Source organism: Neolamprologus multifasciatus, chromosome 4 (assembly GCF_963576455.1).
Source record: "Neolamprologus multifasciatus chromosome 4, fNeoMul1.2, whole genome shotgun sequence".
NCBI lineage: Eukaryota > Metazoa > Chordata > Actinopteri > Cichliformes > Cichlidae > Neolamprologus > Neolamprologus multifasciatus.
The window spans coordinates 21,502,844-21,530,439 of NC_140442.1; the positions used below are offsets into that span (position 1 = coordinate 21,502,844).

At 40.1% G+C, this 27,596-nt stretch overlaps 1 protein-coding gene across 2 annotated transcripts; it reads left to right on the forward strand.

The window, feature by feature from the left end:
* Positions 1 to 6,597: 6,597 nt before the first annotated feature.
* On the forward strand, positions 6,598 to 27,367 carry rbbp6 (retinoblastoma binding protein 6). Of its 2 annotated transcripts, none has more exons than XM_085158139.1 (19): positions 6,598 to 7,657; positions 8,766 to 8,853; positions 11,410 to 11,458; positions 14,097 to 14,141; positions 14,258 to 14,346; positions 14,494 to 14,590; positions 15,109 to 15,248; positions 16,429 to 16,598; positions 16,903 to 17,006; positions 17,174 to 17,341; positions 18,825 to 18,976; positions 19,355 to 19,457; positions 19,556 to 19,628; positions 19,764 to 19,806; positions 19,903 to 20,232; positions 20,342 to 20,473; positions 21,340 to 23,412; positions 24,302 to 24,392; positions 24,956 to 27,367. In XM_085158139.1, exons 1-19 carry the CDS (start codon positions 7,492 to 7,494, stop codon positions 26,177 to 26,179), a joined length of 5,337 nt encoding a protein of 1,778 aa, XP_085014265.1. In that variant the 5' UTR covers positions 6,598 to 7,491; the 3' UTR covers positions 26,180 to 27,367. The 2 variants fall into 2 exon arrangements, with proteins under 2 accessions (XP_085014265.1, XP_085014264.1); XM_085158138.1 differs by having other exon boundaries at positions 15,106 to 15,248; positions 24,956 to 27,346.
* Positions 27,368 to 27,596: the final 229 nt, after the last annotated feature.

Here is a 27,596-nt window from a genome sequence, read left to right on the forward strand (position 1 = left end):
CAATACTCACATAGACGGTGGCATTTAAACAATGCTCAGTTGGTACTAAGGGCCCAAACTGTGAAGAAGAAACAAAGAAACAACCATGTCACATTCTAAGTCACTTAAATCACCTTTCTTCCACATTCTGATGGTTGCTTTTAACGTCAGCAGGTCGCCCTGGCTGTGGCTACATGCCTAGATACACTGAGTTCCTGCCATGTAATTGGCTGATGAGATATTTGTACTAACAAGCAGTTGGACAGGTGTAGATATAGTAATGTGTTCCATGTTCCAAATGTTACTCTGGAACTCAAAAATATCAATTATATGCCCATAATAAGAGTCTGCAAGCAGCTTTGTAGAGGATTTACCTATGACATTATCTTTGCATTTAAAGATTAGCTTTGCAAACACTTGATTTGAAATAAAAATATTGATTAAATTGACATTTTGACAGTGATTGAGTCAAAAGATTATCTTGAAAGGTTGTTTTACAGTATTTCCCAAATGAAACCACAAATTTCAGCCTGGTGGCTCGACGAAATATGTCAGGGGATCATCACAAAGATGCATGCCTGCAACAGGGGTTGTTGTAACTCCTCCAGTAAATGCTGAGATAGTTCAGTTTGGTGTAAAGCATCAGAGTCCTGACACTAGCATCCCAAGAGCCATGTGGCTATAATGGCTACCAATCCACTGAAATGCTTTTCTCAGTCATGTAATGTCAGTCCAGTGTTCGTAGACTGGCATCCAGCTTTAACTCGCGCTCAGCTGCAGACTGAGTGGGTAAATGTTGAGTTCGAGAGAGAGACGATTCAGCTTTCAGAGAAGGTCAAGCTGTGAGTGAGGAGCACTCAGAGTCATTGTCACTGACAAAGAGTGCAGCCTCATATGTTCACGTGTGTGTGTGTGTGTGTGTGTGTGTGTGTGTGTGTGTGTGTGTGTGTGTGTGTGTGTGTGTGTGTGTGTGTGTGTGTGTGCTGCTTGAGTGTAGTAACACCATGGCCATCTGAAGCGTGAAAAAAGGCTCAGAGCTGTGAGTTCTGCTCAAGCAGAAAGACAAGAGGAGGAGGGGAGGAGGGGAGGAGGGGAGGAAAGCATCAACGGTTGAAGATATCGGTGGAGGGACGATTAGGAGAATCAATGATACCAAGGAACGAAAGAGGATGGCAAAAAAAGAAGAAACTGGTGCTTTTTTTGCACTTTGGTCCAAAGAGTATGTTTTCTCTCCATCTGCAATAAGGCACAAAGCATGGGCCTCTTTTATAGTGAGGATATAGAAAACAGATGAGTAACGAGGGATTCACTCCATGGAAAAAATCCGAAATTCACCAATGCAAATAATTGCTGCTTTTTTCCTGATTTAGTAAAGAGAAATAGACATCTTTAGGTTCTGGACTGTTCACCAGCTAAAGCTGAACAATTTAGAGACTCCTCATTGGGCTTATCCCCTGAAATAAAAAATTACAGATAGCTTAGAAAGACTCATACCTTCCTATGTAAACAAGTAGTTTGCAGTTTTTCATCACATCCATTATTTTTAACAATGCAGTGTTTTTGTCATGAAACCTGAGCTTAGTTTAGACTTGTGCGTTGCGTTTATTAGCCCAGGTGAGTGGCCAACTCCATGCAACAGTCGTTGTTGGGTTGAGGTTTAGGCATTTCCAGTTTCAAGACAACTTATACTATCAAAAAAGGATTCTTCATCCTCAGACCCTTTTATTTTATTAAACTCATCAAACCCTCTACACCGATAAACATGGAGCATTCGTTTGAATACAATCCAACTGCAATATATAAGATAAAAGGTTTATTTATTCAAATAATTAACCAATGATGAAAATGTGCTTGGTTTAACCCTCCTCTTGTGTTAGCTTTCTGTTATCATCTCTTATGTTAACGGGTCGGTTTTGACCCGTGAATTAAATCAGTTATAAAATACACTAAAAACAATAAGTGATCATCCAATTTGTTTCTCATCTCTTGGTTATCTTGTTAGGCTTCCTTATCCATGAAAGTGTTGGTTTTAATACTTTTGGTGTGGGCCTGTGGGTCTTTTTTTGTCACTATACCCCTCGATTTCAATTAAAAAAAATTGTAAAATTAACCTCAAGAGAATCATATTAATAAATAAAAGGTTTTTGTGTTACCTGACTATTACTGAGGGGTATAGGACACATCTCTTAAATAAATCTGTTTTATTGATTTTTTTCATTTTAAGATTAATTACTAAAATGACATCTATGGTGTTACGGGTCAATTTCGACCCATAGATATTTACATCAAGAAAAGACAAAAAATTTTGTTGTTTTTTAGCAGTAGACCTTTAATATAAACTGAAAAAAAGAAAAAGTCCACTCCTCCTTTCTTTTGGTTATAGTCGTGGGTAATTGTGGGCTTTTTATCACTTCCCAATGATACAGCTACACCTTTGTGAAGTTCTTGTCCGAGGTCATATCTGGTAAAAAATAAAATAAAATATTACAGCTGATATTGTGATCCTGCAGTCCAGTGGTCACATCGAGGACCACACATTTTCATTGTTTCTTCTCAGGGGTGCCACTCGTAGCTTTGCCTGTGTAAATCTGTACATTCCAGCCATAGTTGGTTTTTGCATCACAGGCTTCCCAGATTTTTCTGCCGTATTTCCCTGGCTTACTGGGTATGTATTGCCGCATTTTCCTCGAAAAGTGGACAAGACGTTCATCCACTGTCACCTCTGGCCCTGGGATGAACATCAGGGGAAGAAGCTACACCCATCTCTCCCAGACATCCCTGATGGGAGCAAGCTTGTCAGACCTCGGTCTGGTCTCTGTGTTGTCAAATCTGAGGACTCCTGAATCAAATGTGTGAAGTGACATCGTTGCCCAGAAAATGATCAGATGTGTCTTCTGGATGATAGTCCACATTGTCTTTCTCCTAGAAACCTGCCCATCTGAATCGCTATGCTGCTCTGTGTCCTCTCCTTCATTTTCACCAAAAATATGATGCAGAACTTGGCTCACTGTGAATCTTCTTCTCATTTTTGTATGCTGCAAATTGTAAATGTGCACTCTGGAAGTCAAATGGCCACTCAAATGAGTGAATTCACCTCACATGTCTTGATATGTCCCGTCTTTATTGTGTTTTGTTTTTGTGCAGGTATACTGCAAAAAACACACAAAATCAGAATCCCCTAAAGCTCATATAATTAGGAGAGGAGCTTGCTGTCAATGTTTTAGCTGACAGTGCACTTATGATTTCAGTTTTGGCTTTAATTATTGCTTTATACTCATAATATTATACCTGGGTCGAAACCGACCCTAACAACACAAAGGTCATAATTTCAACTAGGGCATTTTATAATTTAGTGAAAATATTTTTTTTGTTTTATTTTGTATAAATAGAGGTTCCTGACAAAGTCAAAAAGCCTTGATACAATAAACAAATGTTTGTGATTTTTTTTATGCATTTGAAATTTAAAATGGGTCGGTGCCGACCCTAACACGAGAGGAAGGATAAACTGAATGTGTACTATAAATATATGAATTTCATTTGACCACATTTTATTAAATGTAACATTTTACATTGTACTTTTGCAGCAAAATGACACAGACAGTTTACATGTAATTACATTTATTTGGACTGTAGACAAAAGAGGCAAGTTGGGCATCACAAAAACCAGTGTTATTCATTTTAATACATTTGAACCAAAGAAAATCTAGCCTTCGCTTGGCTTTGATTAGTATCATCAAGGCATTGGCTACCCCTACCTGAAGTATCTCCCGTATTTATTGTTTAAGGGGTTTCAGCCAGATATCTCTTTTGGAAATCTCCCACAGTTTTCCATAAAGGAAAGGCTGGAAGCAACAACAAACAGCTTTCCTGGCTCAAACCAGCGGGATCTTCTAAGCCAGGGATGTCAAACTCATTTTACATCAGGGGCCACACAGAGCTCACATTGATCTTACGTTGGATGGACCAGTGAAACTTCATTACTTTAGTGTAGTATGGGGGGGGAATCATTATTGATAGGAAAAGCTGTAAAACTTATGAAAGGTTAAAATCTATAAGCGCTCATTCACATTTTCCAAAGCTGTCTGGTGGGTCTTTGCAAGGCCGACTCTGACCTTATGTTTGACACCACTGCTCTAAGGCTTTAACTTAAACAACCAGGCCAGAAAGGAATAATCTGAAATAATACAATGAGATGAAAACCCCACGGTACTTTTCAAATTCGCAGAAGTGGTGTTTAAACTGTCAACAAGGGCTGGTGGCACACTCAGTCTCATTAGTGCTCACTTAACCACCAATCAGATTTTCATCTCAGCCTATAAACAGACTGGCCATATTGTTACTATAGACCAGACGCATAATTATACATGTGACAAGAACCTATATAATGTATGTCAGACAGAAAAATTAGAACCTGCTGGCGTTCCAGCAACAATAAAAGTACTGATTGTGATACTTTGATGATTCACTGTATCAAACTATAATTTTGTGTCGTGGTGCAGATGATTGCATCTAATGCCTCCTTTTCTTCTAGTTGAAATAGATTTCCGTACACAGACACTATAAACAAATTCATATTTAAATAAAACATATGCCTACAATTTAAATATGCATAATCACACACGCACATAAAGCAGAGGATATAATTGTTTCCAAGCAGCTCTTTGATGGCTGAGTCACTGAACATATCCTGTATTATATCACGATAAGAAGAACATCAGTTTAAAGGCAGCAGCTGTTTCCCTTTCATCCTCTCCCCCTCTTTTTTCTTTCTGCATCTCTCCATCCTCCCACTGCTTTCACAATGGTATGCTAAGCCAGGGAAGATAGGGCAAATCCCTCCTCTGAGCAGAGCAGGCTGGAGAGAAAGGAACAGAACGAGAGGCTGAAGGAAGAAAGAGGACCGAGTGCAGAAGCACTCCTCTCTCATCTCTCCTTTCTCTGCCTTCATTTATCTGAGTCCAACCAATCAGCTTGCAGTCCAGCACTGTGTGTCGGTGCACGGCTGTCCCCTGCCACCAACCTGTGGCGATGATGTCACAGGCCCTGCTTCCTAAGCCATACTTGTTTCCTCAGTTCTTGGTTCCTCACCTCCTTCCTATTTACATCATTGCTGTTAGTGCGGCAGAACTAGTTTCAATTTTTTTTTTAAAGATTAGCTGAACCCTAAACATGAAACTGCAGTCACCAGCCAGTGAGCCTGTACATCCACACATTTTCTTAACAGCTTTTCCAATTCAGGAAAAGCTGTCACAGGCCCAGAGGCAGGAAACACCCTGCTCACCGGTATATCACAGAGCTAATACAGGGAATCCTGGCGAACCCAGGACCATGCAAACACAGGGAAAGAAGGGGAAGGACAGGGCAATGGACTTTTTCACCAGAATGGAATTTCTAAGACAATCCTGGGCATTTAGAGGATGTCTGAGGAATGAAGGTGTACTGGTACTCATTTTCAAAAAGAAGGGTGACGTGCAGAGTTGTACAGAGGGCTAAAGCTAATGAGATTTATGGGAAAGAGTTTCTGAAACTAGATTTAGATGATGGGTCACGATCAGTGAACAGAAATGTGGCTTCAGGCTGAAAAAGAGCACTACAGATGTGATGCTTTCTGTAACAGTGTTGATGGAGAAGAAGGAGCTCCACTATGGGAGACAGAAGGACATCGCAGGGTGAGCGGTTTGGAGACGAAGTTAAAGAGTGCAAATAGGATAGTGGATGCACTGAAGAAGGGATATTGAATATGGAGCTGTCACGCCAAAAACACCTTAAAATTTACATCTACTAAAAACACGGGGCAAAAAAAGAAGCATGTTTTACTTTGACAGTTGCTCCAAATGAGTCAAAACTGAACCTTTTAGACTGACTTCATACTGCACCATACTAAAATTCAGCCAACAGGAAAGCATCATAAATGGTGCTTTGTGTCCCTCTAGTGGATTATTTATACTGTACACTAACCCAACGGTGCCTGATGTGTAGTCTTACTTGATATAAATAATGTGATTTTTTTCCATCCTCTGTGTTACTTCCTTGTTGTTGTTTTTTTTTTTTTTTTTTGTCGTTTGTTTATTTCTTTGTTTTTGTTTAATGGAGATATTGGTTATGTTGAAAGGGGACCTAATTTACAGAAAAGAAGAAGAAGAAGGAAGAAAGGAAAAACAACTAAAAAGAAGGGAGGAAAAAAAGAATTGGACAAGTGATCGTGCAATTTTCTGCCTCTGACACTCCCTTAGGCCAAAAACAGGTGAACTACTGTAAGGAAGCAACGTGCTGCCTTCAAGTGACAAGGCAAAAACAGCCCTTCAACGCTAAGAAACAACAAGAACACGGACTCACCCTTTAATGTATGGATGCTTGTTCCTGCCACAAGACAACAAACAAATACATTTTAAAAAGTTCAAATTTTGGTTTATTATCTCAAATTTCAGAAAAAATAACTAGAAATTAAGAAAATAACTCGAGATTTTAAGTTATCAAATCAAATATTTTGGATGGCAAAACTAGTTGAGAAAGACACGACAGACCCAAATAAATGACAAGTGCTCATAGGAGCGTTAAAAAAAAAAGACAAATCTGAAATTCTAACCTCAAGACACTGTCTCACTCAGCAATTATAAGCAATCTTCATCAGCTACAAAACATAGTTATGATTAGACATGATGTAGCAGGCTTAAATTGTCGCCGTCCTCACTAAGAATTGTGCCAGGATATTTCACGGCAAAGATTTTACAGATAATATTATAATTAAAGAAATGTTTAATTATTTAACAACAAAACATGACATTGGTGAAATTACATATGCACTGGTTAGAATAACTACATTCTGCAAAGAGTGATTTGATGTGTTTTTTTGTTTTTTTTGTTTTTTTAAATGCCTTTCTTAACGATTTAACGGACGAAACGAAGAGTTTGCTGCACTATTTCTCCCCTTGTTGCTATCTGCGCAATACTTACTTTGGTATTGCGCAATTAGAAGCGTTTTATTTGGATGCGTTGAAAGCGTTAGGAAAATGTGCGATTTGTTAGCTCTATAATCACCACGCACGGCTGAATGAGCTGGCGTAAAGTTGGAGGCTCGGAAGTTGCGGGGTGTCACGTGAACGCGGCATCAGCTGGAGCGCGCCCTGTGCTGACGAGCCGTTGCTGGTGGAAACAGCTGGTGGTTTCTGTCAGCGAACTCCTCGAGATCGAGAGCAACGTTATTGCGAATAAAAGTTCAAAATAGACTCGAAACCGACTGAAGGCGCTCTTATTTGAATTTCTGCGGCTGTCAGAGCAGACGTCGGGTCATGTCATCCCGTAAAAGCCACTTTTTGTGAGGCACTTGTTAATTGACGCTTCAGCCTGTTAGCACTGAACCGCTATCGCTCGGTGCACCGGCTGCTAACGTCAGCTAGCTAACTTTGTAGTCCCATAGCAACTGGCACAGTGCAGGCTTCCTGGCATCGCAGAAAAGCTGTCAGCTATCGGTTTTTAGTCAACTTTGGACTGAGGGAGGTTTTTTTTCTCATCATGCCTCACATTCATTATAAATTCTCCTCCAGACTCAGCTACGACACGGTGGTTTTTGATGGCGTGCACATCACGCTGAATGAGCTGAAGAGGCAGATCATGGGCAGGGAGAAGCTCCGAGCCGGGGACTGCGACCTGCAGATCATAAACGCGCAGACCAAAGAAGGTAATAAAACATGAGTGTGCACTGATAACGAGCTTGTTTAAACTGAAGTCAACGTCTTCAACTTTGTCGGAAAGCGCGTGGCCCTGCTATCACAGCTGTTTGGAGACAGAGGTAAGCGTTGCGTCACCTCTTTCAGGTTAAACAGGGCAGGGAGTGGGGGGTCCAGAAAAGTCAAGCTAGGACAAAAGGGCCTAATGAATGGGCCACATTCCTGCCGCTTTTACGCCTCATGCTTTTAATCGTGAGGCCTGACGGTGGTGGTGGGTGAGCCCTGTCAGTGCATGTGCAAGTCTCTGGGGAAGCCTGAGTTAAAAATAGCAAAGGTGGAACAGGAGCACCTCTTTATTCATTACCATATGCTTAAGAGCTCCCAGATGCACATGCACATGAATGAGTTATTAGAGTATTTGCTGTTATATACTGTGGCATGAACAAAAGTTTTGTTGTGAATATTGCACATAAGGGTGATACAAGTTCATTGGGCTGTTTGGCTATTGTGGGGCGGCTGTGGCTCAGGTAACAGAGCATGTCATCAAGCAATCAGAAGCTTTTCATGAAGTTATGAGGGCTCAATGCTGGAAAAGGACAGAAAATAAAAATGTGTTTAATAAATTATTTTTAATTTATATCAACTTCTTGGGTGGACTTTGTCTTTGTCACAACACCTCAAGCCAGTTTGTATGGGATACTGACCCAGGACCGTATTCTCCAGTTCACCTGCTCCTGGTGGGTGGAGGCGTTTGGAATTATGGGTAGTTTTTTAGTTTTGTTTGTCTTTGTTTTTTTTAAAGGGTATCTTTTGTGGTGGTGTGGTGGTAGTATGATAAATGAAAATCTTTGGATTATGGTGTTTTGGTCAGACAAAATGTCACCTGGGGAAGCTGACTGTTGAGACAGACATTTTTCACAAATGGATAAATCTATCTTTGTTGCAATCCCAGCACTTTACATTAGACTTTACATTATTACCTATTGGGCTTGTCAGTCAAGTTGAGACCTAATCTTATGCTCTTTATCTTCTTTCTTTTTGTAAGATTCCAGTTAAGATTCTTTCTGGTGAGCTAATCATTACTCTTAAAGCCTCACTATCTTCATCTCTCCCTCTCAGAGTACACTGACAGTGGCAGTCTGATCCCCAAAGGTTCATCTGTCATCATCAGAAGGATCCCCAGCTCGAGCAGCAAGACCCACAACAAGTAAGTCTATATTTTTGGAGTTGCCATCTGATTTCCTGCACGGTTATTAGTCCCTGCCATAGCAAAGGCTCCACCCTGCCTCAGCAAGCTACAACCTGGAATCCAAAGCTTTACCTACAGTTTTGAGGTTTCACTGCAAGAGGACTTATCAAGAGCCAGGGGTAGCAGTGGATACTAGCTAAAGATTCAGTTAAGCTAATAAGAGTCTACCTTGACCTCAAAAAATCAACCCCCCAAAAAACAAGAATTTTAATAAGAAAAATAATCTTAATTTGCTGTATTTTGTCATTGACTGTAAAGCTTTTGCTGTGGTTCATGAAAAGCACTGGTTTGCAGGTAGAAGCCATTTCAGTTTTGAGTATTTTGCATGACATGACCATGAGAAGATACTCTGAGGAAACTACATGGTGACAAACTCAGTGGTTACCCAAATCACTGGTCAGGCTTACGCAGTAGAACCAGCAGTGTTGGGGGTTTTATGCTTGGAAAGCAGGACCTCGCTGGAACAGACTGGCGGTCATGTGACTAGCCGTGTCAGCACCCTACAGACTGGTGAGAGGAATTAGGGCTAATTGGTGGCGTAACACTGCCAACAAGATTAAAAGCAGAAAATGAGCTCTCCACCTGCATGAGGGGACTTGTTTATCCTCAAAAAAGCAATAACAAACAAAAAAACAACAATAAATCACAATCATTTCTAATTATGTTTCTAAAAAGAGCTTGGACACTTTTTAAAATGTAAATAAAAACAGACTGCAGTGATCATTCATACCTTGTTTTTATTAAACATTGTTCAAACAAATATAAAGTGTATCTAATTTAGAAAATATTCTGTAATGAAAGGCGTGCTATGCTTTGGCCAATAGTTTTCTCAACAGTATTTCTCAACATAAGATATACAAAAAAAATTAGGATTTTGTCACCTTCTGTAATTAATGTAATTAAAAGATTTTTCTAATCTAGCAAAATCTCTAGATGAGGGAGTGGAACTGACTGCATGTGCTCAAGAAAACTATTGTTGGGCATGTGGTTCATTGCTGCATGTACAAATGCAGGTTAATAGTTCCCAGAGACTTAAAAAATGTCCCAGTTCTAACTTTGTGTGAACATTTTGTTGTTAATTCAATATGAGGATATTTTCAAACAAAATAATTGTCAATGTTGACATCTTTCAATTAAATTTCAATTTGATTTTATTTATATAGCGCCATATCACAACAGTTGCCTCAAGGCGCTTATTCATTTCATATAACACTTTCCCAAATCGTATCATTTCTGTATATTTTACTTCCCAGGAGCCAGACTTTTATTTATTTATTTAATTTAAAGTTGTGTTCAGCAATAGTTCTCAAGGCTTTCTGAAAGTCTTTCAATGCTTTTCTTTGGACATTGGCTGCTTTTTTACTCATTTTCAGTCCAGGCCTCATCCTTGATCATTCTTAGAGGTGTGGTTTTGCTTTGGTAAGCCCCTTAATGCTGACCTATGAATCATTCAAGCTTAAAAAGGCACAGAACTCAAGGGATGATTCAGTGTTGTCTACACATAAGACGACTTGGGAAAATAATCATTTGAACCAAATAGAAATAAGTTGTATCTTTAGACACTTCTTCTACATGTTGTTACATTTTACACAGCATCCAAATTTTGGAGGAATGGGGGTTCATAGAAGTTTAACAATATCAGTTTAGCTTTCCGCCCATGAGATCCACACCAAGGATTTAGTCCACATATCAGGAAGAACCCTGAACCATGAGGTGATTCACTGTCTTCTGTTCCATCAGATCTAAACAACACAAGAACTGAACTTCAGACTCTCTGTACCTTTGTATTAGCTCTTCTGATGCACTCTTCTGAGTGTGTTAACGCTCCCAATGTGTCTCTCAGAGACAGAAAATATTCAGCCTTTTCAGTTTTGCCAGTTGTTCACATGGGCACCTGTGAACAACTGGCAAAACTGAAAAGGCTGAATATTTTCAGGTGCCCATGTGAACAACTGGCTTTGCTGGCATTTCAGAAATTGCCCTTTTCGTTGAGTGGACATCAAGAACTGCCTTCCTGGGGTATTTCCAATGTAATCACAGGGGACAAACTCTGCATTCCTGCTCTGTTTGTTTTTAGGCCAATGTGGAGCTTCAGCAGTGTGAGTAGGCAAATCAAGTAGGCAGCTTTCAGGGTTGTTGTTCTTGATATATAAAATTATGTCTGTGTGCCACTGTCCCTGCTGTGCACCTCGGCAGGGAATGCTCTGTATGGAAAAACACAGAAATCTTATTTTAAGGTCACTGCGGGAAGATATCTTCTTGATCTGTTTAATGCACGCTGCTGTAACCTGATTTGCCTGCTTTGTCTGCACTTTTCTGAACAAAAGAAAGCACTCCGTTGTAGATTTCATTATCCACCACTTTCACCGAAGCAGCTTTTAAAAGTGCTCTTTAATTCACATCAAAGACTGTTTGGATATGGACAACTGACTTCTGTCAGGGAAAAAAAAAATCTGTGCCTCACACCGTCGTAGAGGAGGTTTAAAAATGTTTTTTTTTTTTGTTATTTTTCAGTGAGCGATCAGAGGTCCAGCTTTACCACGCCTTTGGAGCCAGCAGAGCAGTATGTAGCCAAAACACATCCCACAGCACTTTGCCTTCAGCTCCACAAAACACACACTTTTTTTTTTTTTTTTTTTTTTAAAGGCTGTGTCTTTTAAAAATGGCATGCTGCATTTTATAACAAAGAATAATAATACATCGAATACATGTGACATGCATCGTTTTCTTTAATTAAGCAGACAAAATGGATCAAAGCTGATGGGAATCAAGTATTTTACAATCGCAGTATAACAATTTAAGTGCTTGAAGATAACTGACTAAAAAAAAAACATTTAAAAAGAAAAAAGTTTACAATTAAACAGGTCGTATGTGCTCACTTATATTAAATAAATATTCTCAGCTGTTATGTTATCAAGCTGCTGTGTCACCAGTCAGCGTCCATTGTTGAAGATTGTTCAGTATCTGTCTGTGGGAGGTGGAGCTGCGCGGGTGGGTCAAACATTATCATGCAGGCCAGCTATTCACAGCTGATAAACCCAACTGTTTAATGATGCTGGCACTGCCCAGTTGTGCCTCATCCAGAAGCCACTTTAGCACTTTTTATGGTCTAAATTCTATCAACTCTGGGCAAATACTGCATAACTTTAATTTATCAGGCTGCTGTAAAGTTTCAAATTCTTACTGAGTATTTATAATGTGATTAACTTAGAACCACCGTTATTGAAATCACTGCCTTGGTGTAATAGACAGCGTTATTAGAAGACACCCTTCAAGTGAAGAAATATGCCGATTTAGAGTTGTATAGCCATGTCATGTTACACGCCTTTAAGTAATACATGCCATCGACTGCTAAAGTAACAGAGCTAAAAAAGCTTATTCTCTGATCTATAACAAGAACAAAAGAAGCTCATAACACCAAGCTGTGCATTGTAAGTATTTCATTCTAAAACACTATAGTGCGGTCTTGTGTGTAATTCAGTTAAAGATGGTAAAGTCAAGCTTTCACTTGCTGCAGTCTTAACTGGTGTGCACTGACCTGATTTCTCTCTTTGGTTTCTCAGTAGGAGAAGTGTCTGCCACGCTTCTTAGTCTTTTGAGTCTGTTGGACCGACTTGGACAGACTTTTAAATTTTGTGTTGTTGTTTTTTTTCTACCAATAAAGTTATTTATATCAAGCTGTGTTATGTACTGAGTATGTGTTTCTTCACTGTGGAGAGTGACGCTAATACACACTTCTACACAGAGAAAAGACAATGGAATCACTGGCCATTTAACAAGCTTATAGGGCCACTCCACCCATTTTATACTGGATTCCTCGTGCTGGGCGGCTTGCACAATACTGGTATTGGGAATCAAAGCTGTAGAGACAGAGAGCTGCAGACCAAAAAGACATCACCTGAAATTCACATTAACAATATCATGTAGTTCAGTCAGGTGTTTCTTTCTGATTTGCATGCTGCATTTTAAATGTGACATTAACGTTAAGGTTTAAGTGGCGGCTTTAGCTATAAATTACATTGTAAGTGCTGTAAGTGTGAATTTGGACTTTTTAGATGTTTACAAAAATGTGTTACATTAACAAAGAATTGTAGCCACAACACTTCACATCAGCAGCTCCTGTATAACATAACTTGAGTATAAATTATTACAGCTGATGAGCTTAAATGATGATATCAGAGCGAAACAAACAGATGTTTCAGAGTACCATCTTTTGACCTTCATAACCTTGAACATTTTTCTTTTCTTTTTTTGTGAATGTTGCATATCTTTTTGAAGTAATGAGGATACTCCCATGCTGGTGTATTTAATTTCTCTGTATAGTAGGAGCTTCAGCTAAAGGCTCACTTCAGGGATGTTTTGTCTTTATCTTAGTTTAATATACCTATTTGGCATGCTTTCTGGCCTATCAGCCAAATATTTGTACAAATCAAACTACTGATCTACATGAGGCTAAAGATTTGTTAAAGCAGTTACAGCTCTGAAACCTGCACAAAACTTTCACAACAGTCCAACAGAGACATTCTGGTCTTAGCAAAAAGTCTCAGTTTCAAGCTGGTAAAGCTCACAGGATTAATCCTCTTGGGGCCATGCGCGTTTCTGCATGCGTGTTTCTACAGTGTTTCCATTTAAAGGCTACTACACCAGAACCTGTTAAACAGGTTTTTTCTGTCCAACAATTCACAGCCTCTGTCACACGTGCAGTTTGGATTTCTTTCTTTGCTCCTCTGTTCCAGCACAGTAGAGGAGGATAACATAAATAGATGCTCAGACAATAATAATAAAAAAAAACGCTGGCTGGACAAGTGTACATTCCCAGGATGCTTTGTAAAGTTTTCTTTACATTTTAAATTCAAGAGTTTGGAGAAATGCAGTGTGAGCTGTGTGGACAGTGATCAGTCACACTGAAAATCACAGATGGATGCTGATGCAAATTTTATGTTCATTTAAATGACACGCGTTACTTTCAGTTTGTTTTACGAAATCACAACTAAAACTTTGTGAATTGTGGTTTAGCCCAGTTTGGGGTAAAGGTTTGTAGCTCAAATGTCTTGTTTTGTGTATGCTTGCATGTCAAACCTCAAACTTTATTTTCAGACATTTAAAATAAAACAATTTTAATCTTTTTCCACGAGCTGGGTAACCGGGGGCGGCCGTCACGATTACTTTTATGAAACTTTTTTTGTGTTTAATTCTAACAGATGGATGATCACAGTTCGACAAGAGCCTTGTCCTTTTTCTCCAAGGTAATGCTATTTTCTATTTCTGTTATGCACGTTTATCTTGGTTTACATGCTTCAGTCCAAGCTGAACACTGATCCTCACCCGACGTCTTTGTGTATGCTGCGCATCATGCATTTAGATGCAGATGGCTAACCTGGTTGATGTGGATGCATCAGAGGAGGATAAGATCAAAGTTATGATAAATCAGTCCATCTATGACCCCATGAAGTGAGTCATGTATCCTCACACTGTCGAGTTTCCATCTCTTAAACTCTTCTCGTGTTCTCATATCTCTCTTTACGTCTTCCTTCTTTATTGGTTAATGTTCTTTTTTACATTACACATTCTCACTCGGCTCTTCCTATTATTCTCCAGTTTAAACACAAAACCCAGCAATGTCCTTTCTGCGAATTACACCTGTTATCGCTGTGGAAATCCAGGACACCACATCAGGAACTGTCCTTCCAGCGGGGTAAGGCCATAATGTATCTGTTAAGTGACTTAGCTACTTGTACAAATCGTGAATTGAAAAATAAACCTGGGTGAGTATAGAATGTAGATATGTATAATTTCTTTGAGTGCTGATAGTGTTTGCGTATTCACGTGTACTTCAGATATCTGTAATGCTTTTCCTGGATTTCTGTTATATTTATTATTTAGCCAACATATTAAAAACGGCCAAGGTTCCAGATAATGAGATGAGCACATGTGCAGTTTCTTTTTCTATTGGCTCCATATTACGTCAGCGAGTTATCCTAATATGGTCATCTTAATGAGATACCTCTGGCTTCACCCATCTGCTTTTCAAACCTTCAGTTTGCAAGGATGAGGCAATCAGAGTATCTTGTTTCAGCTAGAGGATTCATGGCTGAGGATTTATTTAACATATCAATCATGCAAAGCTAGTCTACCAAACAAGAAATTATTATTTTTGAATATAAAGCTGGAATGTGTGCCTTTAAATGTAGATGTTTCTGTCTTTGACAGCAGGATAAAAACTCTGAGGCACCTGTGAGGATAAAGAAGAGCACGGGCATCCCACGTTCCTTCATGGTCGAAGTGGATGATCCCAACATAAAAGGCGCCAAGCTGACCAACTGTGGGCGCTATGCAATCCCTGCCATAGATGCGTGAGTGTAAATTAAAGTGTTACTGTGTGTGTTTATTAATGTTTCTTTTGTTTGACAGTCAGGAAATGCATTTATTTACACTTTTTCTTAGAGTTTGCCTTCAGAAATGCATTTATTATTCGTGGCATAGATTGAACCAGGTACTGGAAACATTCCTCAGAGATTTGTCCGCGTTGACATGACAGCATCACATTAGGTTGCAGATCAGTCGAATGCACTTCCATGATGTGAATCTGCTGTTTGACCACATGCCAGAGGTGTTTTACTGGATTGTGTGAGCTCATTGTCATGGCTAAGAAAACTGTTTAAGTTCATTTGAGCTTTGTGACAAGGTGGATTATCCTACTGGAAGAAGCCATCAAAAAATGGGTACACTGTGGTCATGACAGACATGGTCAGCAATAATATGGAACAAAGCAACTATACTTAAACAAAGCTCACTTAATACACCACCACCCTGAACTGTTTACACAAGGCAGCTTTCAAGCTGTTAAGTTTAAGGTCTGACCCTGTCATTCAAATATTGCTGCGGAAATCAAGACTCATCAGAACAGGGAACATTTTTCCAGCCTTCCATTTTATAATTTGGGTTAGCTTGTGTGAACTTTGGTCTCAGTTTCATGTTCTCAGCTGACAGGAGTGGCAGGTAGGTTGGATATGTTGTGCATTCAGAGATGCTCTTCTGCATACCGCTGTTGTAACGAGTCGTTATTTGAAAGAGAGCTGTATTTTATATAGATAGATAGATATCCTCCTTTTCAGTCCATGCTCTATACTTTTGGCTTATTAGTAGCCATTTTTTAAGTCAAATGTCAAATTAACAGCCTTCTCTTAAAGGTACCCAGTTGAAGTAAATCTAGTTAAAAGCATCCTGTTAATAAATAAAAGTCAAGAGGCTTTATTGTCATTTCAACCATGTGCAGCGGTACAGTACACACTGAAGCGAGACAACGTTCCTCCAAGACAATGGTGCTACATATAAAAGACAATCAACACAGGTATACATAAAGTGCAAGTGTGAAAAAAAATTGCAGGAATTGCAAAAAAACCCAAAACAAAGACAGTGCAACACCAGACAGAACAGAACGATACAAACATAAGACAGCGCAACAGAAAAATGCAATAATGACAGTGGGTTGGACACAAAAGTAAATGTGCATGTACTTTTTTCTGTCCATAGAGAGGCATATGCTATTGGCAAGAAGGAGAAACCTCCCTTCCTTGCACAGGAGCCCGAGTCTGAAGACCAGGATGATCCCATACCTGGCGAGCTCCTCTGTCTGATCTGTAATGAACTGCTGGCTGATGCCGTGGTCATACCCTGCTGTGGAAACAGCTACTGTGATGAATGTGGGTGTCTGCGACACACACATAAGATAAATTAATAGTTTAAACATCTAATCACCTGAACCTAATATATCTATATATCCAGTTCTTACTAACTCAAAAATGTAATTACACAAAGTACAAAATTGTAGAAATGTTTAAGTGTATCACAGATATCAGCAAAAATGTGCTAATATTGCCTACCAAAAGCAGCAGAAACACAAGTGCATGTACAGTCTGTACTCAACAGTGAAGTAGGACTGTGTCACATTATTGTACAAATAAACAGTGCTCTGGTTGTTCTTTAATCTCCTTTTCTCTCACTCAGGTATTCGCACTGCCTTGTTGGAATCAGAGTACCATATCTGTCCCACCTGTGACCAATCAGAAGTCTCTCCTGACACCTTGATAGCCAATAAATTTCTCAGACAGGTGAATTGACAGAGTGATAATAATTATATATTATAGATTAAATGTTTGTAATAATGCTTTCTTTTTCAAGGTACAGTTGATGTTGTATTGTTGATCTGTAACGTCACACCAGAAGATTCAGTATTCAGCATTCACTTTGGTCTCCATCCATTTTTCTCCCACCACAGGCTGTCAACAGTTTTAAGAAAGAACAAGGACAAGACAAAAGCTTGAAAAGAAAACCAGCCACATCCCAGTCTCAAAATCTAACTCCAGCCCCCTCTGTCCCTACCCCGCCCCCTCTGCCCATGCAGAGCCAGCCACAGAAACCTCAGCAGTCATCCCAAAGCCAGCAGGTGAGCCTTTTAATAATATGTTTCACCTGGCAGGCAGGAAAAATAAAGAACCTGCAAATAATATAATTACTGTTTTCTTTTCAGGATAAGACCTTTGGTAGGTCTCTGCAACATTCTGTATTTACCCAAAGAAGAAACATGCATGTACACATGTCTCATATCCTGATATAAGTCATCTGTTATCCTGATAATGATATAAATCACAGTATAGTGCATTTTCTGTAAATTCAGTGAATGTTTTATATAATAACCAAATCAAAAGTACTTTTTAACATATCAATATCAGCCTTACGTTAACCTGTAGCAACACACACTAAAGGACTCCACGCAGTCACATAAGAGCTTCTATATATTTTCTATATATTTACAAATGTAAGTTGTAATGGCCACTATTTTCTTCTTCTGGGGTTTATTTTGAGCACCTGATGGCTCTAGCTCCTCGTTTAGGAATGAGAACCCAGATGTTTTTTGGCTGGTCCTTCCTGTGGTGCCGTGGTGACTATTGCAAAGCATCATCTAAAGGAACAATAGACATTTTAATATCATCACTTGATATATTTTGCCATATCGCACAGTCCTAATGTACTATATTCCTCTATTGTAAATTATTGGTTTCGTTTATTGGCTTTAATGAAATGTTTCCCAAATGAGGTGCAGCGATCCAACTTTCTCAGGCCTGATATTGATACAGACACCTTGGCTTTGGGTATCTACTGAAAAGAAGTTCCAGTACTATTATTAAATTAATAACCTTTATCACTGTAAAGAAGAGGCAACATTAGACTTAATTTAACATCATCCCTTAACTTTATTTTTTTTTAAAGGGACAAATGAAACGAATATGAAATGCTAAATTCATATTTATGACTAAAATCATTTTTAAAACTCTTGCAGTTTCCTTTAATTTGCAGTCATGATAGTTTCTTCTTACCCGGTTTCTAGTTTTATTGTGTGTGCACTGTATCGTATAAGGAGTGTAGCACACAAGAAGAAATTGTTGAGAAAACAATGGTAATAAAGTTCACAACAGCATATTAAGTTTTATTGCACTTATGTTAACAAGCAATAAAAAGCTATCCAAAAGCTGTTTAACCTGAGAGACAAAATACAAAGAGAGCGACAGAGCTGGTGAGGACTCGATTCAATTAAGATCTATTTGTGGTAAACTTAGAAAGTTACTAAAAACTAAGAAAACCTTGTTTTCTACTGCTGTTGCAAGAGTAAAATACCTCTGTTTTTTCACCATTTGCTGTTAACTTGCTCTATAAGTTAGCTCGTCTTATGTGTGGCACAGCAATCGTAAAAAAACCATCTAATTTAATTTAATTCTGTAGATCAGCCCATTAAATTAGCCATCATTACAAATAATAATTTAAGCTTTGGGATTCTGTTTTAGAAAGATCTTCCTTAGCATTCATGCTCCCTTGTTTGTTCCACTGGATTTTGATCTCTGCAATGTTTTCTTGGTATACCCCCTGTTCAGGACTCTCTTCTGGATCATCTAAAGACTGCAAATACACCACCACAGTCTCAAGTCTCTGAGGTTCAACCTGCAACTACAGACCCGGCCTCTAAGAATGACACAGCAGGCACATCCCTCCAGCCTCCAGAAAACCAGCTAGAAATATCTGAGAAGTATGTATAATATTACACTGATTTTTACATGGGTATATCTACATCCACATTGTGGACGATCTTCATAATATTTGAGGATGTTGAAGATGTCCCACTCCAGCCAGACAGCAGTGAAAACACACTTAAAGCTGTTTGGGAGCTCCTAGTGTTGCCTGACAATGAAGTAACGCTCGTTGTCTAACGATAAACTGTGAATTTAACTACTGTATTTCCAATTTAAAATCAAAATTAAAATAGCTGGCGCTGCTATTTATAAAAAAGAACACTTTGGAGTAATTTTACTGTAGCTACAGCTTTGCAGTGTTGCTAAAGAGGAAAGAATGAGGAGAATTTAAATGATTGTGATCATGTTGTGCTGACTGTGATGTATTTACTCAGTGAGATTGAAGGAAAGATGTGCAGTGACTCAGCAGGTGCTGCCCTGTCTGGAAAAGTTTCAAACAAAGATCCGACTGATCCACCGTCACAGCCCATAACACCGGTGAGGACATTCATACAGGAATAGTCATTCTCACTCATTAATAATGTTTTTTTGCTTGTGTTTTTTAATGAAATCTTGTGGCATTTGTGTCTGTTTAGGATGATGACACTCCAGCAGCAGAGCAGCCTCTGACAGGTAGCGTCAGTCAAGAGAATCAACACTCCTGCTCAGGTGAGTGACTAATAAACATTATCAGTGTGTGATAATCTATTCCCTACTGTTAACCTTGTGTTTAGACACCAGTAATGTCACTAAAATCAGGAAATAATGAGGGAAAAAAAACCCACTTTTTCTTTGAATCAACAGGTCCAACCTCAGTATACCCTGAATCCTCAGTCAGCTTGGAGAGGTCGGTAGTGTGTGTTTCTGAGTTAGGGGTTTGTATTTTCCTTTTTCCACTCTTTAAACACTGACATCTTTTACCTTTCATGTACCTTCCTTATAGCTCTTCTTCATCTTTGGTTTGTCTCGCTGGAGGAAAGACTGAATCTAATACCCAGCAGCTTTCTACCATGCCCTCCACATCATCCTCCTCTTCATATTCAAATACTCCACCACCTCTTTTTCCCTCCCCACTTTTTCACACGTACTTATCAGCTCAACAGTCGCACAGCACTTACCCTCCTGGATACCCACCTGCCACACCCATCTGGACTCTTCCAGCCCCCCAGGGTACCCCTATCCCATCCCTTTGCTCCTCTACTACCACCTCCTCCCCCATCCCTCGCCTCATTCCCCAGGAGTGGTACAAGTATCAGAGAAAGAAAAAAGAGAGGTCTGTACCTGCTTACAGCATTATGTTTATACTATTCTATAGATGTACATGATAAACTGAACATAAAATATATATTTTATATCTTTACATGTCACTTTTTGTCACTCAGGTCACCTCAAAGAGCATCTGGCTACAGACGCTCCTCTTCACATTCAAAGTCTTCCACAACCAAGGCCTCTTGCTCCTACTCTCACTCTTCAAGTCGCTCTGAGTCTCGCTCTCGCTCCAGAAGCAGATCAAGGTATTTTGTGGCCCTTTTACAGAAATGTTATTTACAGTATTTGGCATTTTGCTGTTTTGCTTCATCCTGAATTGAAAATCTTCAGGACTGACAGAAACTGACTTGTATACTAAAAACATGCAGGAAAAATACAGAGCAAAAAAAAACCAACAGCATTGTTATGTTTAAAAACCTGAAAATTCACATTACATTTGTGGAGTAAATAAATAATATAAAAACATTTAGTACAAATGTAGAGTAGTACAAATGTCATTAAAAAAAATAGTATGTACAGTATAAACCTAAGAGAACAGTAGGAATGATTTCCTCAAGCATTCTTTATGGACGTGGGGTTGAATTAGTTTGAGGGAAGAAGAGCTTCCCTGCTTCAGTAGTGTAGACTGGAGTGGGTGAGATGGGTTGTTTGTGGTGGAGAGCAGAAGACAATAGCAGTACCGCTCATGATGATGATGGAGATCTTCTATCAGTACCACAGGCTGGTAGAAGATCTCAGATCTCTTGTACTCTCTTCTACTTTGTCCGAAAGCTCTGATGAGCTTTCTGACAAAGTAGAGTCTGCTCATTCCCTTCCTGTTCACAGCATTACTCTTGGTCCTCCAGTCACGTCTGTCATTCAGGTAAATGCCAGAGTACCTGTAGCTGTCCATTGTTTCCACCTTCTAATACTCACACACACACAAACACTCCAACACATACCTCAGGGGTAACTTGGGGTTTAGTAACTTGCCCAAGGGTACAGACTGAAGGGGCCTTCTTGTTAGTGAGCGACCCACTCCTCCACAACCACCTAATAACACCCACCAACCAATAACCATGTATTTTCCATACAGTGAGAACTGTCTTGTGTTTTTCTTCTTCTTCTTTAGACACCGCTCTCCCTACTCTCATCAGCGAGACCTGCACACACGCTCTCGCCAGCCTAGTTCTTATACCTACGGTTATAAACGCTCGCGCTCACCTACACCGTCCTCGTCGTCTTCACCTCGAAGGGCTCGTCATTCCAGGTCCAAGTCTCTATCAGGCAGAAAGGACCGCCATCACAGTCGCCATCTTAGCAAGAAGTCATCTTCAAGCAGCAACCACTCCAGGAAGCGGGGAGAACGCTCAGGGAAGGAAGCGGCACGCTCTGAGGACAGTATTTCCAGAAACACGTGCACAAGTCAAGCAAACAGCCTGGAGCTGGACAGGGAGTGCTACCTACAGTGGAAGAATGAGTACAAAGAGTGGTATGAGAAATATTTCAGCAGCTATCACCAGCTCCACCAGCTGCCTGTTCCCCTACTCAGTCTTCCTCCTCCTCCTCCTCCCCCTCAGTGGGTGAGCACAGACAGAAGCAGAAATCAATCGCAAGCCAGCTTAAACTCTCGCTACCAACCACAAGATAGATGCCCTGTTGAGATGGATGGCTGCTCCCCCTCGTCGGAGTCATCCAGTGACAGTCGCTCTCCCCTATCTCACTCTTCAAGCGAGGGTCGCTCCACGCCGTCTCAGTCATGCAGTGACAGCAGTTCCTCTATGTCTTATAAGGCTAATGACAGCCGATCACCTCCATCTCAGTCATCCAGTGACGGTCGCTCCACGCCATCTGAAGACAGAGCTCAGCCAAGAGCATCTACTGAGAGGTGCAATGAGAAGTCAAGACATAAACAAGTCGCGCTTTCAAAGAGTAGCACGGAAATGAAACTGCAAGGACCGAGTACAGACAATAAGCCACTGAAAAAACTGGAGGAGTCGAGCCCACTGAAACATGAACAAAAGAAGAAGAAGAAACAACCTGAAGACAATGGACAGGAGACGTCGCCCCCTCATGCTGAAAGCTCTAGAGATGACAGCAGAAAGGACAAGAGGAAGCACAGCAGTGAACCAAAGGCCTGCAAGCATAGTACTCCAGTACAGAAAGATTCAGACCAAACTGTCCTGAAACAAGACCAACCTGAAAGAAAATTCATAGAAAGAAATTCAGAAGGAGAGGAATGCTGGAAAAGAGGCAAAGATTTAGACTTTAGTGATGGGAAGAGACAGCACAAAGCAAAACCCAACAAAGAGCTAGACGGGACGAGCAAAGAGCGAGAAAAAAACCCTGGAGGCAGCAGAACTACTGACTCTAGATCAGAGAAGAATAGGAAAAGAAAGAATGAGGATCTGGTGAAGAATGAAAGGGATGGTAGTCTTTCTGGTGAGATGCAAAGTGGCAAACACCTGAAAACGAAAACAGCAGAGAAGCCTGAAAACCGTCTTAGTGAATTCCTGAAACCACTTGACAAAGAGAAGCAAAAAACAGAGAAGAAGTCAGAGAAGAAAACATGGCCTCTGACAGCGAAAGACATCTGGGAGGAAGGGATGAAGGTGAAACCGCAGATGAAGATAAGCATCAACATCAACCTGGATGGCAAAAGGACAGAGGAGAACAATGGAAAACACGAGGTTACAGGGAAGGCGCAGGAAAACATCCATTACCCTGAAAATAGAGAAGAGGCACAGAGGGTCAACAGAGGTGAACTAAATGAAAAGGAATCCAGTAGAAACCAGGAAGACCGTTCTGAAGACAAACTGATACAAGGTGAGGGAGAAAAAAGGCTGACGTGGGACAAATTTACCTTCAGAGATGAGAAGGGAGCGATTGCAGGAGAGGAGGAAGACACCAGAGAAAGAAAAGACGATGAAGACGAGGGGGAAGTAGACTTATGGCACTGTGCGCTCACAGGAGTGGAGGAGAGTGAGACAGGAAAGGGGGAAGAAGAGAGTTTGAGAGATGACGACAAAGATCAAGAGATGGGAGACTCGCAGAAGGAGCAAGAAAACAGAGAAGCGTGGAAGGAGGAGCTAAAGGAAGGTGTCGAGATGATGACGAGGGAGGAAGGTACACTGAGGTTCAGCTCATCAAGGAGCAAAAATGAAGGCCACCAAGATGGACCTAACACCAAGCTGGGTGATGGCAGGTCAGAACATTACTGCTTTCATTTTTTTTCTCTCAACTGTTTTCATTTTAATCTTTGTAGCTGCATTTTCCAAGAAATGTTTAGATTAAATAATAATCTAATCTAATCTTATCTGATCTGATCTGATAATAAAATATGATTGCGTTTCTCAAAGTCTAGATCAAAGTACATTACCAGACCTTACCAAGTTGTTACAAGTTGTGGTGACATCGTCATGTCTTTTTTTCCTGTCTGAACACTGCTGAACCTAAACATGTGTATTCAGTTTAAACTGTTCCTAAACGAAGAACAACAGTATTTCCTTTCACTGGAAAAAGTGGAAGCAGGTAGAAAACCCATAATTTATCTGAACAGCCATTTAGATTACTATAGTTATTTTTTTTACATTAGACAATTAACAAGTAAATTAAGTTCAACACTGTTTTACCTCTAATATAAGAACATAATACCCTGGATTGGTCTTTAACAGTCAGGGAAATATTTTCCTATCAGAGCTGCACAGAATTTGCAGTCTTAATCATTTTATCTTTATTTTTCCCACCAGCTCGGCTGCTATTTGTTTATCACATCTTCACAGCAAGCACCTTGTCTAACATTCACATGCATTCTTGGATCTCAGATTTTCCTCACTGTTAAAATATGCTAGTTTAATTTTCCTCATGTCGTCAATTGAGTCACTGGCTTGTTACTCGAGTTAGTCTCTGCAGGGTGGCTGCTCACTGCTCCTAACACATAAAACACAGAACGTAATTTTCTCCGCAGGGATCTACAAAGACTAAAGAACATCCTAGGATGCAATTAAAGACTAAAGAGATCTAGTGTTGCAGCTGTGTATCTTCTTTTATTAGATTACCTGTGATGTTTAATCTTGTGCATGTGTGTTGGGCAGCCGTGAAGAAGAGAGTCGTCAGAGGAGGACAGGGGTAAAAACGTTGGAGAAATACACCCAAGAAAGATGGAAGGAGCTGGTACACGTTCAGGTGTGTATGTCAGCCCAGGTTATATAAGCATCCACCACCTAAGTTCATCCATCCATCCAATGTAGAACCCTACTAACTGCATGTCTTTGGACTGCGGGGGGAAGCCGGAGAACCGGAATACAAACTCATCATAGTGAGGCCCCGGCCAGATGGTGGATTCACATATAGGATCTTGGTATCAGGCAACCACTGTGCCACCATTCTGTCACTCAATTCAATTCAGTTTTATTCATATAGTGCTGAATGACAACAAGAGTTACCTCCAGGCACTTCATACTGTAAGGTAAAGACCCTACAATAGTAGAAAGAAAGCCCTAATTAGATAACCCCCTGTGAACAAGCACTCGGTGGCAGTGAAAAAAAAGAAACTCAAAAAGGAAAAACTCCCTTTTAACAGTCACCTGTTACAACCAGTTGTGAGTTAATGGAAGGAGACAGGACAACTGATTACATGAGGAAGAGTGCCAGAGATTAATATAACTAATGATGCTTAAGCTACTATGACTATGACTTACTAAGTCATGACATCTGAGTCACATTGTATTTTTACTTTTATTTCCCAGGCACCCCAATCAACATGGGAGAGAGATGATGAGGAGGATGAAGGAAAAGCCAGAGTTCACACTGACCATGTTTCTTTGACTCTGCCTCAACCGTCAGTGACCAACAAAGCCGAGGGTGATGAGGAACAGCAGGGAGAGAGGCGCAGGGAGAAAGAGAGAGACTCTGCTTGCTCCTGGTCACACAGAAGTGTGGCTCCCTCTAGTGGCAAAGACGGAGCTGTAAGCACCACATCTGCAGATGCAGGCAGGGAGACGAGGAGAGAGATGGACAGGCAGAGGAACAGAGAGAGGCAACAAGAGAGGAAAAGGTCAAAAGAACAAACAAGAGAGGACGGAAGCAGGAGAGACGGGGACAAAGAGCAAAAACGCAGTGCCTCTCTCCCCACCTCCTCTCAGTTTTACTCCTTCTCAACATCACACAATGCAGATAGGACAGATCTGCAATACGGGGGCAGCCAGGGTAGCAACAAGAGTTCATCCTGTCCCAGCAAGAAATTCACCAGTGCCAGAAACAGGGAAAGCAACACGATAAGCAAGGAACCCAACCTGCTTGAAAAAGATGCACAGAAAACACACAGAGACCCATCACTAAATCTCAGATACAAAGATAAAAACTACAGCCACTACCACAGTAACCACCAAGATTCATCAGGGAGTGATCGAAATAAAGACAGAGCTCCAGGGACACACCACTCCCACAGCCGGGGTAAAGGCAGAGACCTGCTCCCCTTTGAATCTCCTGGATACTCTCAAAGAGATTCCCCTCATTTGGGGTTAATGCAGAGAGAAGCTGGAAAAGAAGAGCGGAAACCAAACAAGGCTCAGAAATTCGTCAAAGAAGGCAAAGAGGGGAGAGAACATCGAGGGATGATGGCTGTGCAGGGAGGAGGTGCCTGGTGGGAGCATGAGGCTGATTATAAAGTGGATGGAGTAGAAAACTGGTTTGGTAGAGGGAGGGATCTGGAGGAAGGGGAGATGCTCAGCAGCCGAAGCAGCAGCGTCGGCTCGTCAGCGAGCCAGGGGAACAGCAAAGACGAAAAGAGGACAGAGAAGGAGAGGAAACAAAAAAGGCAGAAAAAAGAGAAAAGGCAGGCGACCCCGGAGCAGCCGCAGGACGGAGAGCTGAAGAAACACAAACACAAGAAGTCCAAGAAAAGAAGAGATGGCGCAGAAGCTAGCGGAGGAGAGGGGGCCGACAGGTGGAAACGAAAGGAAAACCACTGATCTCCACTCGGATGTGTCACCTCAACTCTAAAAATGAAGTTAAATTTACTTGAATGATGTTTTATTTTCTCTGACCAACAGGTGCCTGGATTTAGTTTTTTTGTTGTTGTTGTTGTTGTTACTTTTGTTAAATTTTTGCTCCAGGATACGTTTTGTATCACGTTAAGATCTTCATAATTCATTTATAGCATTCGCAATCCTCGTATAAAATTGTGAAGAAATGGCACTTTATACAAAATCAAAAAAAAATGAATGTGACTGAAATCACACGGCGAACCTTAACGCTCTTGAATTATTTTGACTTGAAGGATTTTTGCACTTGTTTACAACTTGCTCAGGACTGCCAGCAGTTACAATTCACATGAATCTGCTATGGATGGAAATCTTACATTTTGAATAGTCAGTCAATAATTTGCCTAGCCTTGCACAGGGGTGTGTTTGGATTACTGAGAAAAAGATTGTGAGCATTTAAAATGCACAGCCTACTGTGAATATTTAGGATTTAACCTCTGTGTTGTATTTTGTTTATTTATAATTTCTTTTATGTTTAATCTAAAAACTGCTGGATAGATGAATGATTTAGTAGAGGCAACTTTAGTTTTTCCTGTTTTGAGGGAAATAAATAATAATTTAAAAAAAATCTAAAATCTTGTGTTTCTGTCTGGGTGTCTGCTGGTACTACTAGTGAGCACAAGTGGTAACTCCAGGCTTAATATACAGTACATCTACTTCAATGCACTTTGGATTTGACTTTCTATTGCATCGTTACCTTAAAGCATTATTATTTTTGCAGCTAAATTCTATTATAATAGATCAAGCTACCAACCAACATATAATAAACAGCAGCTATTTATGTACTATTCTGAAAATCCTGCAGGCCAATGTCCCTCAATTTTATAATCCTGCTTAAATAGCTGAATAGCAGGTTGTATACTCGATGTAAAATATATTTAAAGTAGATACAGTAAACATTATGTGGAATGCCACTTTTCAGAGTTATGTGTTGACATCCTGATTTGGCTGAACCATGAATGCACTTCCTGAAACATCCCAAAGGAATTTTACGTGTCTTTCAGGGATTGAGATTTCAATTTGAGTTTCTGTGTTTTATTCAGTCTAATTTTATTCAGAATGAATTTTCATAATTCAGTTTACTCTTGATTATTTGAATTTTTTTGTTTTGTTTTATTAGTTTCAGTGTTTGCTTTAGTTTTTTTTTTTTTTCTTTTCTCAGAATAATATTACATGAAGAGCGTATGTGATAGACAAGATTTAGGAAAATAAGCACAATCGTTAGAATAAAAACTTAGTTTTAATAGTTTATTTAAACCATCCAAGCCTCGTCATGCAGGTTGTAATAACGTTTACCAAACAAATACTAAAACTAACATTTCCTCTGTATTTTTTTTATTTCAGA